The sequence below is a fragment of the Trichosurus vulpecula genome, chromosome 9 (genome assembly GCF_011100635.1).
Source record: "Trichosurus vulpecula isolate mTriVul1 chromosome 9, mTriVul1.pri, whole genome shotgun sequence".
Taxonomy (NCBI): domain Eukaryota; kingdom Metazoa; phylum Chordata; class Mammalia; order Diprotodontia; family Phalangeridae; genus Trichosurus; species Trichosurus vulpecula.
The window spans coordinates 62,044,617-62,055,480 of NC_050581.1; the positions used below are offsets into that span (position 1 = coordinate 62,044,617).

At 47.0% G+C, this 10,864-nt stretch overlaps 1 protein-coding gene across 2 annotated transcripts in view; it reads left to right on the plus strand.

Moving 5' to 3' along the window:
- Window positions 1–9,620, plus strand: part of C9H9orf24 (chromosome 9 C9orf24 homolog) — a 51,900-nt gene extending 42,280 nt beyond the window's left edge. Inside the window, exons 2-7 of one of the 2 annotated variants that reach the window (XM_036737735.1) lie at window positions 2,149–2,296; window positions 4,348–4,460; window positions 6,270–6,345; window positions 6,835–7,039; window positions 8,911–9,000; window positions 9,515–9,620. In XM_036737735.1, coding sequence (XP_036593630.1) covers window positions 2,149–2,296; window positions 4,348–4,460; window positions 6,270–6,345; window positions 6,835–7,039; window positions 8,911–9,000; window positions 9,515–9,620 — 738 coding nt within the window. Of the gene's footprint in view, window positions 1–2,148; window positions 2,297–4,347; window positions 4,461–6,269; window positions 6,346–6,834; window positions 7,040–8,910; window positions 9,001–9,514 lie in introns of those variants that run through there. The other variant, XM_036737734.1, reaches the window with a different exon arrangement.
- Window positions 9,621–10,864: the final 1,244 nt, after the last annotated feature.

The window sequence follows — 10,864 nt, forward strand, 5'->3', positions numbered from 1 at the left end:
CTCACTCTCTGCTCCAGTGACTGTGCTATTTTCTCACGGAACTCGGCTGCTACAGTCACCGGCTCTGAGATTCAGATTGGATGGCTTTCACGGACTGCCTCATCTCCCTGGTCACCTGGGCACTCCCATCTCAGGATACTCATTCACCTAAGATCATAAAATAATACTCACAAAAGAAACAGAGGCGCCGTGTGTTTGGGGACGCATAGGGACCGGGTGGCAGATAGAGCCCACTGCCCCTCCCCAACCTGGCAGCTCCCAGCAGCTCTCCTCACTTGATAACAATTAGGAATGGGAGTGAGATTCACTGGCTCAAACTTTTTGCAAGAAATTAATAGTTGTATTTAAAAAAAAAACAGGCGAGAAGTCCAGTTCAAGTTCTCCTTTCAAAGCTTCCAACTCACACGTTCAGGGATGGGGGAGGCATCAGCTACCCACAGAATCCACAGGGCTAGGCACCAAGAGAGAGTTACACTAGGTTTGCCATCATCTCTCTGATTCTGCCCCAGCTACTTCCTTCTTGTTCTCTCCAGGACTCTGCCCCCAAAGCCTTGTGGGTAATGTAGTTCCCCACTTGGAGAAAGCAAGCAGGTCCCCTGTATCAGTAAGGCAAGATTCATGACCTCAAAGAAGACCATGAACATGCCTGTATGGTTTGGAATCGCAAAGTACAAGAGATTCTCTAGGTAGAAGGCAGGGGAAGTATAACATTTATTTAGACATGGGAGGATCAGATCCCAGAACTAATAACCCCAATTCGACACAGCAGTAATTGTATTCCAAAACTGGTAAGTCCACCTCAGTGTAACCACAAGGAGATTACAACACAGTATTACAGCAAGGAACCAAGTCATCCTGTAACCTTCCCTCTTGCTGGGGCCTCTCTGTAATCACTTGGAATCCCAACTGTCTGCTCGCCTGCCTTCTCTCCCCCTTTGGCTCTCTGGTCTCTACTCTCCGCTCTGCATTCTCTCTGCAGCTCTGTCATCATGGAGTTCTTCTCCTCCTTAGGCTGAATTCTGACTTTACAATGGCTACCTTCTAGGCCTGCCTACAGCAAATCTCTAATCAAGCTTCCCTTAACTAGCCCCACCTGAGGCCTATTGAATGGGGGGGGGGGGGAAGGGGAGATTTTTAATTACTGATTGATATCCCATCCCCCAGTCACAGGAGTGTTGCCACCTAAATTATCTCATTTGATCCTTAGCTCACTGTTGTTGCTTTGTTTAGCTGTGTTTTCTTGGCAAAGACACTGGAATGGTTTGCTGTTTTCTTCTCCAGCTCATTTTACAGATGAGGAACTAAGGCAAACAGGGTTAAGTGACTTGCCCAGGGTCACACAGCTAGTAAGAGTCTGAGGCTGGATTTGAACTCAGATCTTCCTGACTCCAGGCCCAGTGCTCTATCCCCTGCGCCACCTAGCTGCTCCTAAATACAATACTCCAGATGTGGTCTGAACTGGGGCAGAATAGGGCGGTGCCAGACTGTATTATCTCTCTCATTCCTGTCACTAGATTTCTATTTATGTCGCATCACACTGCTGATTCAGATGCAACAATTCATTAACTCCCTCTGGTGTTTTGGGTTTTTTCCACATGAATTCTTTATCTCAAACTCGGCCTCTCACCCTATATTTGTGCAGCTGAGCTTTTGAACCCCGTGCATATCTCTGTTAAATTACACTTTCTTGGATCTAATTAACCATTCCAGTGTGTTTGGATGTTTAGTACTCCTAATTTTGACATCCTATATGTTTACTATGCCTAATGCTTTAGGAGGGTGGGTTGGGAGAGAGAATGCTGAGGAGAAGGGGAGAAGTTTGGGGGTGCTGTAAGTAGACAGTGGTAGAAGTTAGGAGTTGGGGTACTGGGAGGAGCAACAATTGAGGATATTGGGAGAGAAGACACTTCAGAGAGCAGACTGGAAGGTGGTGTAATGTTAGGAAGGGAATTCTAGGGGAACAGATAGCTGGGGCAGGAGTTGAGATCAAGGGGTGATGCTGATCTTTGGGCAGACACTGTCTTATGACCACGGGGCCTGGGAATTGACTTTCCTGCACCGCTTGCAGGCCAGGCAGCCTCTGCCTTTGGGTACAAGACCCCTTATTCACCCATGTTCCTTCATGTCTGTCCCGTTAACAATGTCCAGGGCCTCAAAAGACCCAAGCTGGAGAAACATGTAGATCGGCAAACTTTGGAGAAAATGGTGAAGCGTGCTGTAGAGGAGTATAGCTACAAGGGTTCTGTGCCTGGAAACCCCTACTTGCCCCAGAAGTATTGGATTTCTGAACCTGAAGGTACCTATGACTCTTGACTGGGACTCTAACCCATGTACCCCACCTGGTGGAGAAGAACCTTGACCCTTAGGGGAAGGGATCCCCTACTCTTGTCCCAAGACAGCCTCTCCCTACCAGAGAAGCAGTGATTGAGTGATCGATTTGGATCATTGATTAAGTCTATCTCCCTGCCTTATGTATATACCCTTCCCCACCCTATGTGCCCAGTGCTGCCCAGAACTATACTAAGCAGGAAAGACAGAGGAAAAAACAAGGCCCTTGACCTCAGGGAACTCACAGTCTGATGGGGTAGAAAAGATACACACAGGAAATAAAAGACAAAACAGGACAGGATGTGATCAAGGGATCAGAATATCAGTTTTCAGATTAGAGGGAGATCCCTGATGGGCTACAGGAAAGACTTCATGAACGAAGATTTGAGCTATCACCTTCATTGTCGGGTAGGGTTTGGCCAGGTCAAGAAGGATTGGAGGAGAAAAAAAGTTGTTGGCCACCAGGGGGGTCTTTGGTCACATTACTAATTATCTAATCATCAAATTCAAAGGCCTTTATTCCATCTTTCTTGACTTCTCTGTGGTCTCTGATGCTGTTAAACACTCCTTCATTCTTGAAACATTCCTCCCTTGACTTTTGTGACACTGAATTCTTCTGGTTCTCATCCTACCCATATAACCCCTGCTCCTCTGTCTCCTTTCCCGGCTTCTCTCCATCCCCCCACCTTATTTTCCTACTTGCTTTATTAATATAGTCATGCCTCAAGACTTGGTCTCCGTTTGTCTCCTGTTTTTCCTCTATAATCCCCTACCTTGGTTAACACACACACTGTCTTGGCTTCAATTATCAGAATCTATATGGATGACTCCTGAATTTATATCTCCAGCCCTGATTTCTCCTAAATGTCAAACCCACATTTCTAATGACTAGATGGACATCATCTGGATGTCTCGTTGGTCACCTCGTTCAATGTACCTAAAACAACCCACCATCTTTTCCCTTTCTGGCTTCCTTGTTTTTATTAAGGATGACAGAATTTGCTCATTCATTTAGGTCCTCAGCTCTTCCCTCTCCCTCACTACCAGCTCTCCTCCCCCACATCCAAACAGTTTCTAAGTCCTGTTAATTCTCCTTCCTTGTGATGGCTCTCATCTTCACCCCTGCTATTTAAAGTGAGGGCCGTATTTGTAAGGGCCCCTCAGTGTCAGGATGGAGAGTTTTAATCTATCCTATGTAGAGTAGGAAGTCATTTTAGGCAGGCAGTGGAGTAATCAGAGTGAAGTGCTTTTGGAAGATTACTTTGGGGGCTCTATATGAGGTGGCCAGGAAAGAGGGGAGGGAGAAGAGATATGATGCATGGAAATCCATTAGGAGGCTCTGGCAACAGTCTCAGAAAAAATGGAGAAGAAAAGGAAGGAAGGAATTCCAGAGACTTTTTAAAGAAAGAATTCATAGGACTCAGTGACTGACAAGGTGGGATGGGATGTAGGATATGGGATATGTGGGGGATGGGAGATGGGATGGGATGGGATGAAAAGGATTATAGCACAAAGGAGAAGACCCAAAGATGATTCTGAGATTTTTTTTGAGCTTGGGGAACTTGAAAAATAGTGTTGTCAGTGGCGGAGGGGAAGTAGAATGATTGGAGTCTAAACAGAGAACCCAACTAACTGTGGGAGCTGGGGAGAGAAGGAGTAGGAACAGGCTTGGCCTTGGGACTGGGCAGAGGGTCCAAAAGGGCCTCTGTCCAGTTTCAAGGACCCTGAAGAAAATATGTCTTCTGAGCTGAACACAGCTAAACTCTGTGTCTCTCTCAAGCCCCGTGACACCCCTGGAATCGAATCTTGTCCTGATCCCTCCTCACACCTGGAAGGAGCTGTTGTTCCATGAGGACACCTGGCCTGAGAGGGTGTGGTTATTTATGGTTGACTCCCAACCGGGAGAGTACACAGAAGGGAAGCCTATGCTTGAGGCTGGAGCCCTGACTAGTGGTGGGGCAGGGGGGAATGACATGCTTTCTATATCTCTCCTCACCCCTACCCATCATGGCCTAACAGAGAGATACAACCCAACCTTTATTAGTGGAGACAGGTATGCAACGTGGAGGACAGGACCGTACAACAGCGCGCGTTGGAACAAATATACTACCTACCTCCCAAGACTGCCAAAGGTACCCCTTCAACAGGCACAATGTGGGCAAGTATGGGGGCAGGAGGAGGGTGGGTTGGAGGGTTTGTGCAGGTAATGTTTCCCTTCCCTCTCTGCCTTCCACCCTGGCATCAAGCCTCTACCATTACGGCTTTTTTTTTTCCTTTGGGTTGCATGTTGCCCGGTCTCCAAGCTCCCCTTTAAAAAAAATACAAATCACAGAACCCCAGTACTAATACCATTGCCATCTGTTGTCAATGCATCTATGAATACATGCCAATGCATAGGTCAATGCATTGCCTGGGCATCTCCTCTATGCAAGTCAATGTTCTGGGTGCTATAGGAGATACACAAGTAGATAAGATACAGTCGCTGCCTTCAGGGAGTTTATAGTCTAGTTGGAAGAGATTTTTTAAAAACCTTTCAAAGTTAACTAATAATACCAGGCATGTTTTCAGTGCTAAATGAGAAGGTACAAATATCAGGAGGATTCAGCCTTCAGAGGGAGAAAGAGATTACTGAGAGAATAGGGGTGTAGGCTATAGGAAGAGGTGGTATTTAACTTGGCATTTGAATGGCATATGAGGAGTTAGTGGGCAAGGCTGGACAGTAGGCTGGTCAACTAAGGGTTAACACTTCAGTTTCCTCTTCAGAGAAGTGGATTTTCAGATGGTGGGGACAGAGTAGAGAAAAAGGAGAGGAAAAATGAGTGCCCAGTGTGGAAGGATGCTAAGTGTTTGGGTTCAAAGTTAGGAGCTGCTGAGCTCAAGAATGTGTACGTGTTATCTGGAGAGATGGTAAGCCCATTAAGGACAGAAATTTTCATTTTTGTTGTGGCCACACCATAGTGCCTGTCATATAGTAGGCAACTAATGACTGATTGTAGGACACCTAGGTTCTAGTGTCAGACCATGTAAGGGGGACATGGATGGCATGGATATTCAAGCGAAGGAAGGCTGCCTAGAGTTCACCTTAAGCAGTCGACCTGACTCTGAAAAATGCCTTATATACCTTTAGTGATCTTTCCTGAGTGACCTAATTTGGGGATGGGAATGTTGAGAGTTATCTGGATAGGGAAGAAGTATAGTACCTGGAGGCAGAAGAAAGGCCCTGGGTAGGCCCAGTCAGTCACCTGCCTATTTCCGGGGAACCTAACCCTTCTCTCTATCCTGAAACCCAGAGGCCCCTCCCCCCCGTGTCCTCTGTGATGAAAGCAGTATGGACAAGGGCCTGCTGTGATGTCAATGGCAGTGGGGAGGGGAAAAGGTTGGGACCAGTGACCTCCAGGTGAGATCATTCTCAAAAGTGAGAGAGAAAGACGGGCTTTGCTTCTGGAACCTGCCAAAACTTAACAGGGGGGAAAATGAAATATGGATCCGCATTCCAAAATGTCCATCCCTCACTGAGAATGATAAAGGTGATGAAATGTGACAGAGGGAAATTCTAAGGAGAAAGGGCAGAGGAGATGGAAGTATATCCCACCCTCAGGCTTGTTCTAATGAAGGACTCATCTCAGACAGACACAGCCCAGAGGAGTTAGGGCAGGAAATGGGCCAGGATATAGTTAACCCTGGGATGGAAGGGACAAAGAGAACAAACAAAGAAAGGTGAGGAGGGAAAGAGATATGAGGAGAGAGAGAGGAGGGGAGATGTTGCTAGGGAACTAACTCTGAACACACAGAGAGAGTAAATCGAGGGGCCCTAGAGAAGACTGGGAGGTGGGGGAAGGGTAGAAGTCAGAGGGACTGCCTGAAGGAAGCCGGAACCACACTGGGTCCTGGTCTTGGAATTTTTTCCCTGTGGAGTCTAAGGCAGCTCTTCTTTCCCTTAGGAAACTGGGATGGACTCAGTGATTCGGGGAATGCCCTTGGACTATCCCCCCAAACCTGATCGCTTCAACAACTATGGTAATTGGCCATGTATATGGGTCTAAAGGTATGGATGGGTTGGGGAGGTTCTGGAGGTATGAAGAGGTTATATAACTCCCTACTCCCTTCTCCTCCTTTGTCTACCTGCCTGTTGCTGCAACTCTGCTTTTTTTGCCTGTATTTGTCTTTCTATTCATGTCTCTTAATGCTGTCTCTCCATCTCTCTCCCCCTTTTCCTTTTTGTCCCTGCCCATATCTCTGGGCCTCTATTGTCTCCGTCCCTCTGTGTCTTGCTGTACATCACTCTCCCTCCTTATCTCCATGATTCTATATCTCTGTCCCTCTCTTTCTGTGTCTTTATCCTCTCCGTAATCTGTGTCTTCTGTGTCTCTGGTCTTCCCTTCCGTCTCTCTGCGTCTCTGGTCTTCCCTTCCATCTCTCTGTGTCTCTGGGCTTCCCTTCCGTCTCTCTGTGACTCTGGTCTCTCTTCTATTTCTCTCTTGCATGTGGCTCTCTGTGCCCTGGCAGAGCGAGAGGTGGTGGTCAACATGCTGAACTCACTGTCCAGGAACCAGTTGCCGTCCATCCAGCCAAGGTACACTGTACCTGGCCGTTTGCCATTCCAGGGATATGACAGCCCCTGCACAGGCCGACATTACTGTCTTCGAGGCATGGACTACTATGCCACAGGGGCGCCCAGCAACGAGCGCCATCTGACCCAACCGACTGTAAGGTTCAAAGGGATCATCTGGCTCTACCCTGCAGTGATTAGCACTGCAGAGGAAATTCAGGGTGGCCTCGTATGGAGGAAAATTTGGAGGGTGGTGAACAAATTTGGCATTGCACGGAATAAACCAAGAGGGGTGGATGAGATGGGCTTGTGTGGAGGCAGAAGAGCAGACAAGATGGCCTCAGGGGCTTCCAACACCCCCAACCATCTGTCCCTCTTCTGCTCATGATTAGCCCAGACTTACTCCTGTTTGCTCTGAGAGGCCCAGTTTTGCCTTCCCAATCCAGTCCCAGGGAATCTCAGTTCCCCCCTCAATATGGCCATAAAGAGCTTCCAGCCTGGCTATCTTCCTCTCTCCCTAGCAGTCTTCCCTCCATTTAAATAAGTACACATGCCTGGGCCTGGAGGGGCCCTGGAATAAAGTGCATCCTTAGGCCTTAAGGAAAGCGCCCCTCTTGGGGAAGGATACCGGAGGACTAGAGGACTTGGGAGACCCTGGACCTGGGTTCTAGCCCACTTCTGCCACTGACTTGCTGTGCGACCACTGGAAGCAATGGTGTATTGGAAAGAACATGGTTTAATATCAATCCAAGCTCTGCTCCTTATTATCTGAGTGATATTGGGGAAAGTCAGCTAATTTCTCTGACCTCACCTGTAAAATGAGGCAGCAGGATTAGTTGATGTCTAAGTGTCCTTTCATTCTAAATCCTATAATCCTATATGAAGGTCCCTGAAATGGAAAAGACAGCCACAACTCTCCCAGCCTCTAGGGGGAGGTGTGAGGGAGAAACAATAAGGGTCATAATTCATTATGTGGATGTTTTACTTTATAGTTTACAAAGCATTGCCATATGTCTCCTCTCCTTTTATCCTGGAAGATGGTCAGAGCAGGGATAGTTATTCCAATTTTACAAATAAATAGGTTCAGAGAGGGGAAGTAATCTGTCCAAATTCACACAGTATCAGTAATAGTCCAGGTCTTCTGAACGCTAAAAAAAAAATTGATGGTGGATAGAACTTTGGAACACTCAAGAGATATCTAAGTATGAGGCACAAGGTCCCCATCCAGAGGATACCTTCAGCCACAAAAAAGCATCCTGGATTCTGATACAAAGGGGCTGAAATACCTACATACTCCCAAGGACCTCAGTGGAAGGTGGTCCCACCAAAAGGGCAGCCTCATAGCTAGGCCACTAACTTAGCTATATAGCTTCAAGTGGGTTTCTCCTCTCCGAGTCTCTGTCAAATAAGGAATTTGGACTAAATCATTTCTAAAGGTCTTTCCAGACCTACATTTCATGATCCCCCAAGATTCTTAGGAACCTCTAAATTTATTCCAAGAGCCCAGAGAAATCTCGTGCTCCCTCAGTACAAAAACACAGGTCCCAGGATGGAGAACATCACACAGAAACCACTGGAGCATTTGATCTACGTTAAGTTTTCATTTCTGGTGCCCCCTAGGTGTTTAGACCTGTGCTATAGGGAAGACAAAGAAGGAAAAGACATAATCTTTGTCTTTGGGGGGAGTTCAATGTCTGGTCAGGGAGATAACCCTGGGATGCAGAATGACGTAAGGTCATTTTTAACAAGTGTCCAGAGGATAGGTACAGAAGATAAATGACCTAGATGTTCAGTGAGGGAGAGAACAGTGTGGACTGGAGCAGGCTGGGGAGGTTTCCTGAAGTAGGTGGACCTTGAGCCTGGACATCAAAGAACACAGGTAGGATTTGAATGGTCAGACAGGTGCAGATGTCAACAGGTATCGAGAATTTACTAACTTCGGTTTGCACAGATCTGAGTTTGAGAGGGAGAGTGAACTGGAGAATGGTACTCCAACTGACTAATTGTATATCTCTTTTCTTTTTCCTTTATAGGAGTACCCCCCGCCACAAGCACAGGCCAGGAATGAACTGTGTAGTTTCACGCCCCCTCCCTCCATCACCGTATCACTATGCAAACCTTAAGTAAGTGCACCTGACTCCTTTGGTAGGTGAGCCTTCCCTCCCCTTCCTCTCTTTGGATATGTCTCCCTCAGTTTTGTCCTTTTTTTTGGTTGGGAACATTATATTATATCTAGCCCTGGGAAGGGGGATACCATTGTCTTAATAGGTGTTGGTCATGGAGCCTAGTCTTAGGGCCAAGCTTCCAGGGGAAACAGGATCCTGAGGACACAGTCTTGGGACTTCAGAGCTGGATCATTATTAGGGCTGGGACATTGGGTGTAAAAACTGAGGATGTGGGCTGAAATCAGGAACATCTCCTTCTCACTGGGTGTTTGGTGATCCTCCCTCCCAACATCAGGGCCTCAGAATATGGAATACAGTGCAGAGTAAACCACTGAATGGAGCCTGGAGGCCCAGTCCCTTCCCACCATAAATATGAACCCAGGGGTTAAGGGGTTCTAGATGCCAGTTGTATGAGCCTTAGATTATCTCTTTGGATGGGATGGGCTATTCCAATTTCTTCTCACATGTGCAGATGGAACACCAGTCACTTCAAATTGATTGGAGGACCCCAGAGAAATAACTACATCATTCACCCTGAGTTTGTGTCGGAGACCTACCCTGTCTACCGCTGCTGGTAGAGCCGAGCCGTGGTCAGGGCTGAGGGTGGGGTGGCTTAATAAACCAAGTTCCACCCCACCTGCAGAGATCTGTCTCTTCTTCGTGGCCCCTTAGACTCCTCCCTCCCCTAGATCCCTCATTTTCCCACCCCCAGACTCAAGACACATCCCAACAGACACCTGGGAGAGGACTCAGTCAATCCCCAAAATTGGGGCCAAAGAAGAGCAGAAAGCAACTAACGCTGGATTACTCAGCCCAACTGTGTGCCCCAGTCCAATTCAACTCAACAAAGGTATTAAGTGCCTACTATGTACTGGGTAGCTAGGTGGTAGAGTGGATAGAGCACAGAGCCGGGCGTTCAGAAAGATTTCAGTTCAGATGTGACCTCAGACATACCTAGCTGTGTGACCTGGGGCAAGTTATTTAAAACCCCAATTTGCCTCAGTTCCTCATCTTTAAAATGGGGATACACTGGAGAAGGAAATAGCAAACTGTTCTAATATATTTGCCAAGAAAACCCCATGGACTTTATGTAGAGATGGACATGACTGAATAACAACAGCAATGCACCAAGTACTATGGTAGGCCCTGGAGATACAAAGACATAAATGAATGAATAGTCCTTGCCTTTCCCTCATCTAGTCTTGGGGACTGATAAGACTTTTGCTTCTTGGATGCTATCCTCCAAAGTCTCTTCTCATACCTTCTTACACCCTAGCCTTTCCATACAAATTTCTCTTCACACAACTGTCCAACCCAAGGACTTCACCCTCCTCTCTCCATCCCCTCTCATCATGGTAGACCTGGGACCATGAGGATCATGCAATGAATCAAAACCCTCGACTCCTCCCAGGACGGAGCCTGTGGGAGGAGTAAGAAGCAGGCTCTGGACCCTGCACTTCGGAGGCTGAGGGTGGGGTACAGAAATTTTGGGGGTACTTTCCAGGGGCTGGCTTTTATTCTACTTATCAATGACTATCTGAAAGCTTACTTATGAGCAAAGCACCATGGGATCATAGGAAGAGACTTTAGAGATTATCTAGTCTAACACCTTTGTTTTACACTTGAGAAAGCTATGGGATCATAGGAAGAGACTTTAGAGATTATCTGGTCTAACACACTTGTTTTACACTTCAGAAAGCTATGGGATCCTAAGAAGAGACTTTAGAGATTATCTTGTCTAACATACTTGTTTTACACTTGAGAAAGCTAAAGCCCAAGGAGTGAAGTGAGTAGCCCAAAGGTCTGAGGCAGAAGTTAAATC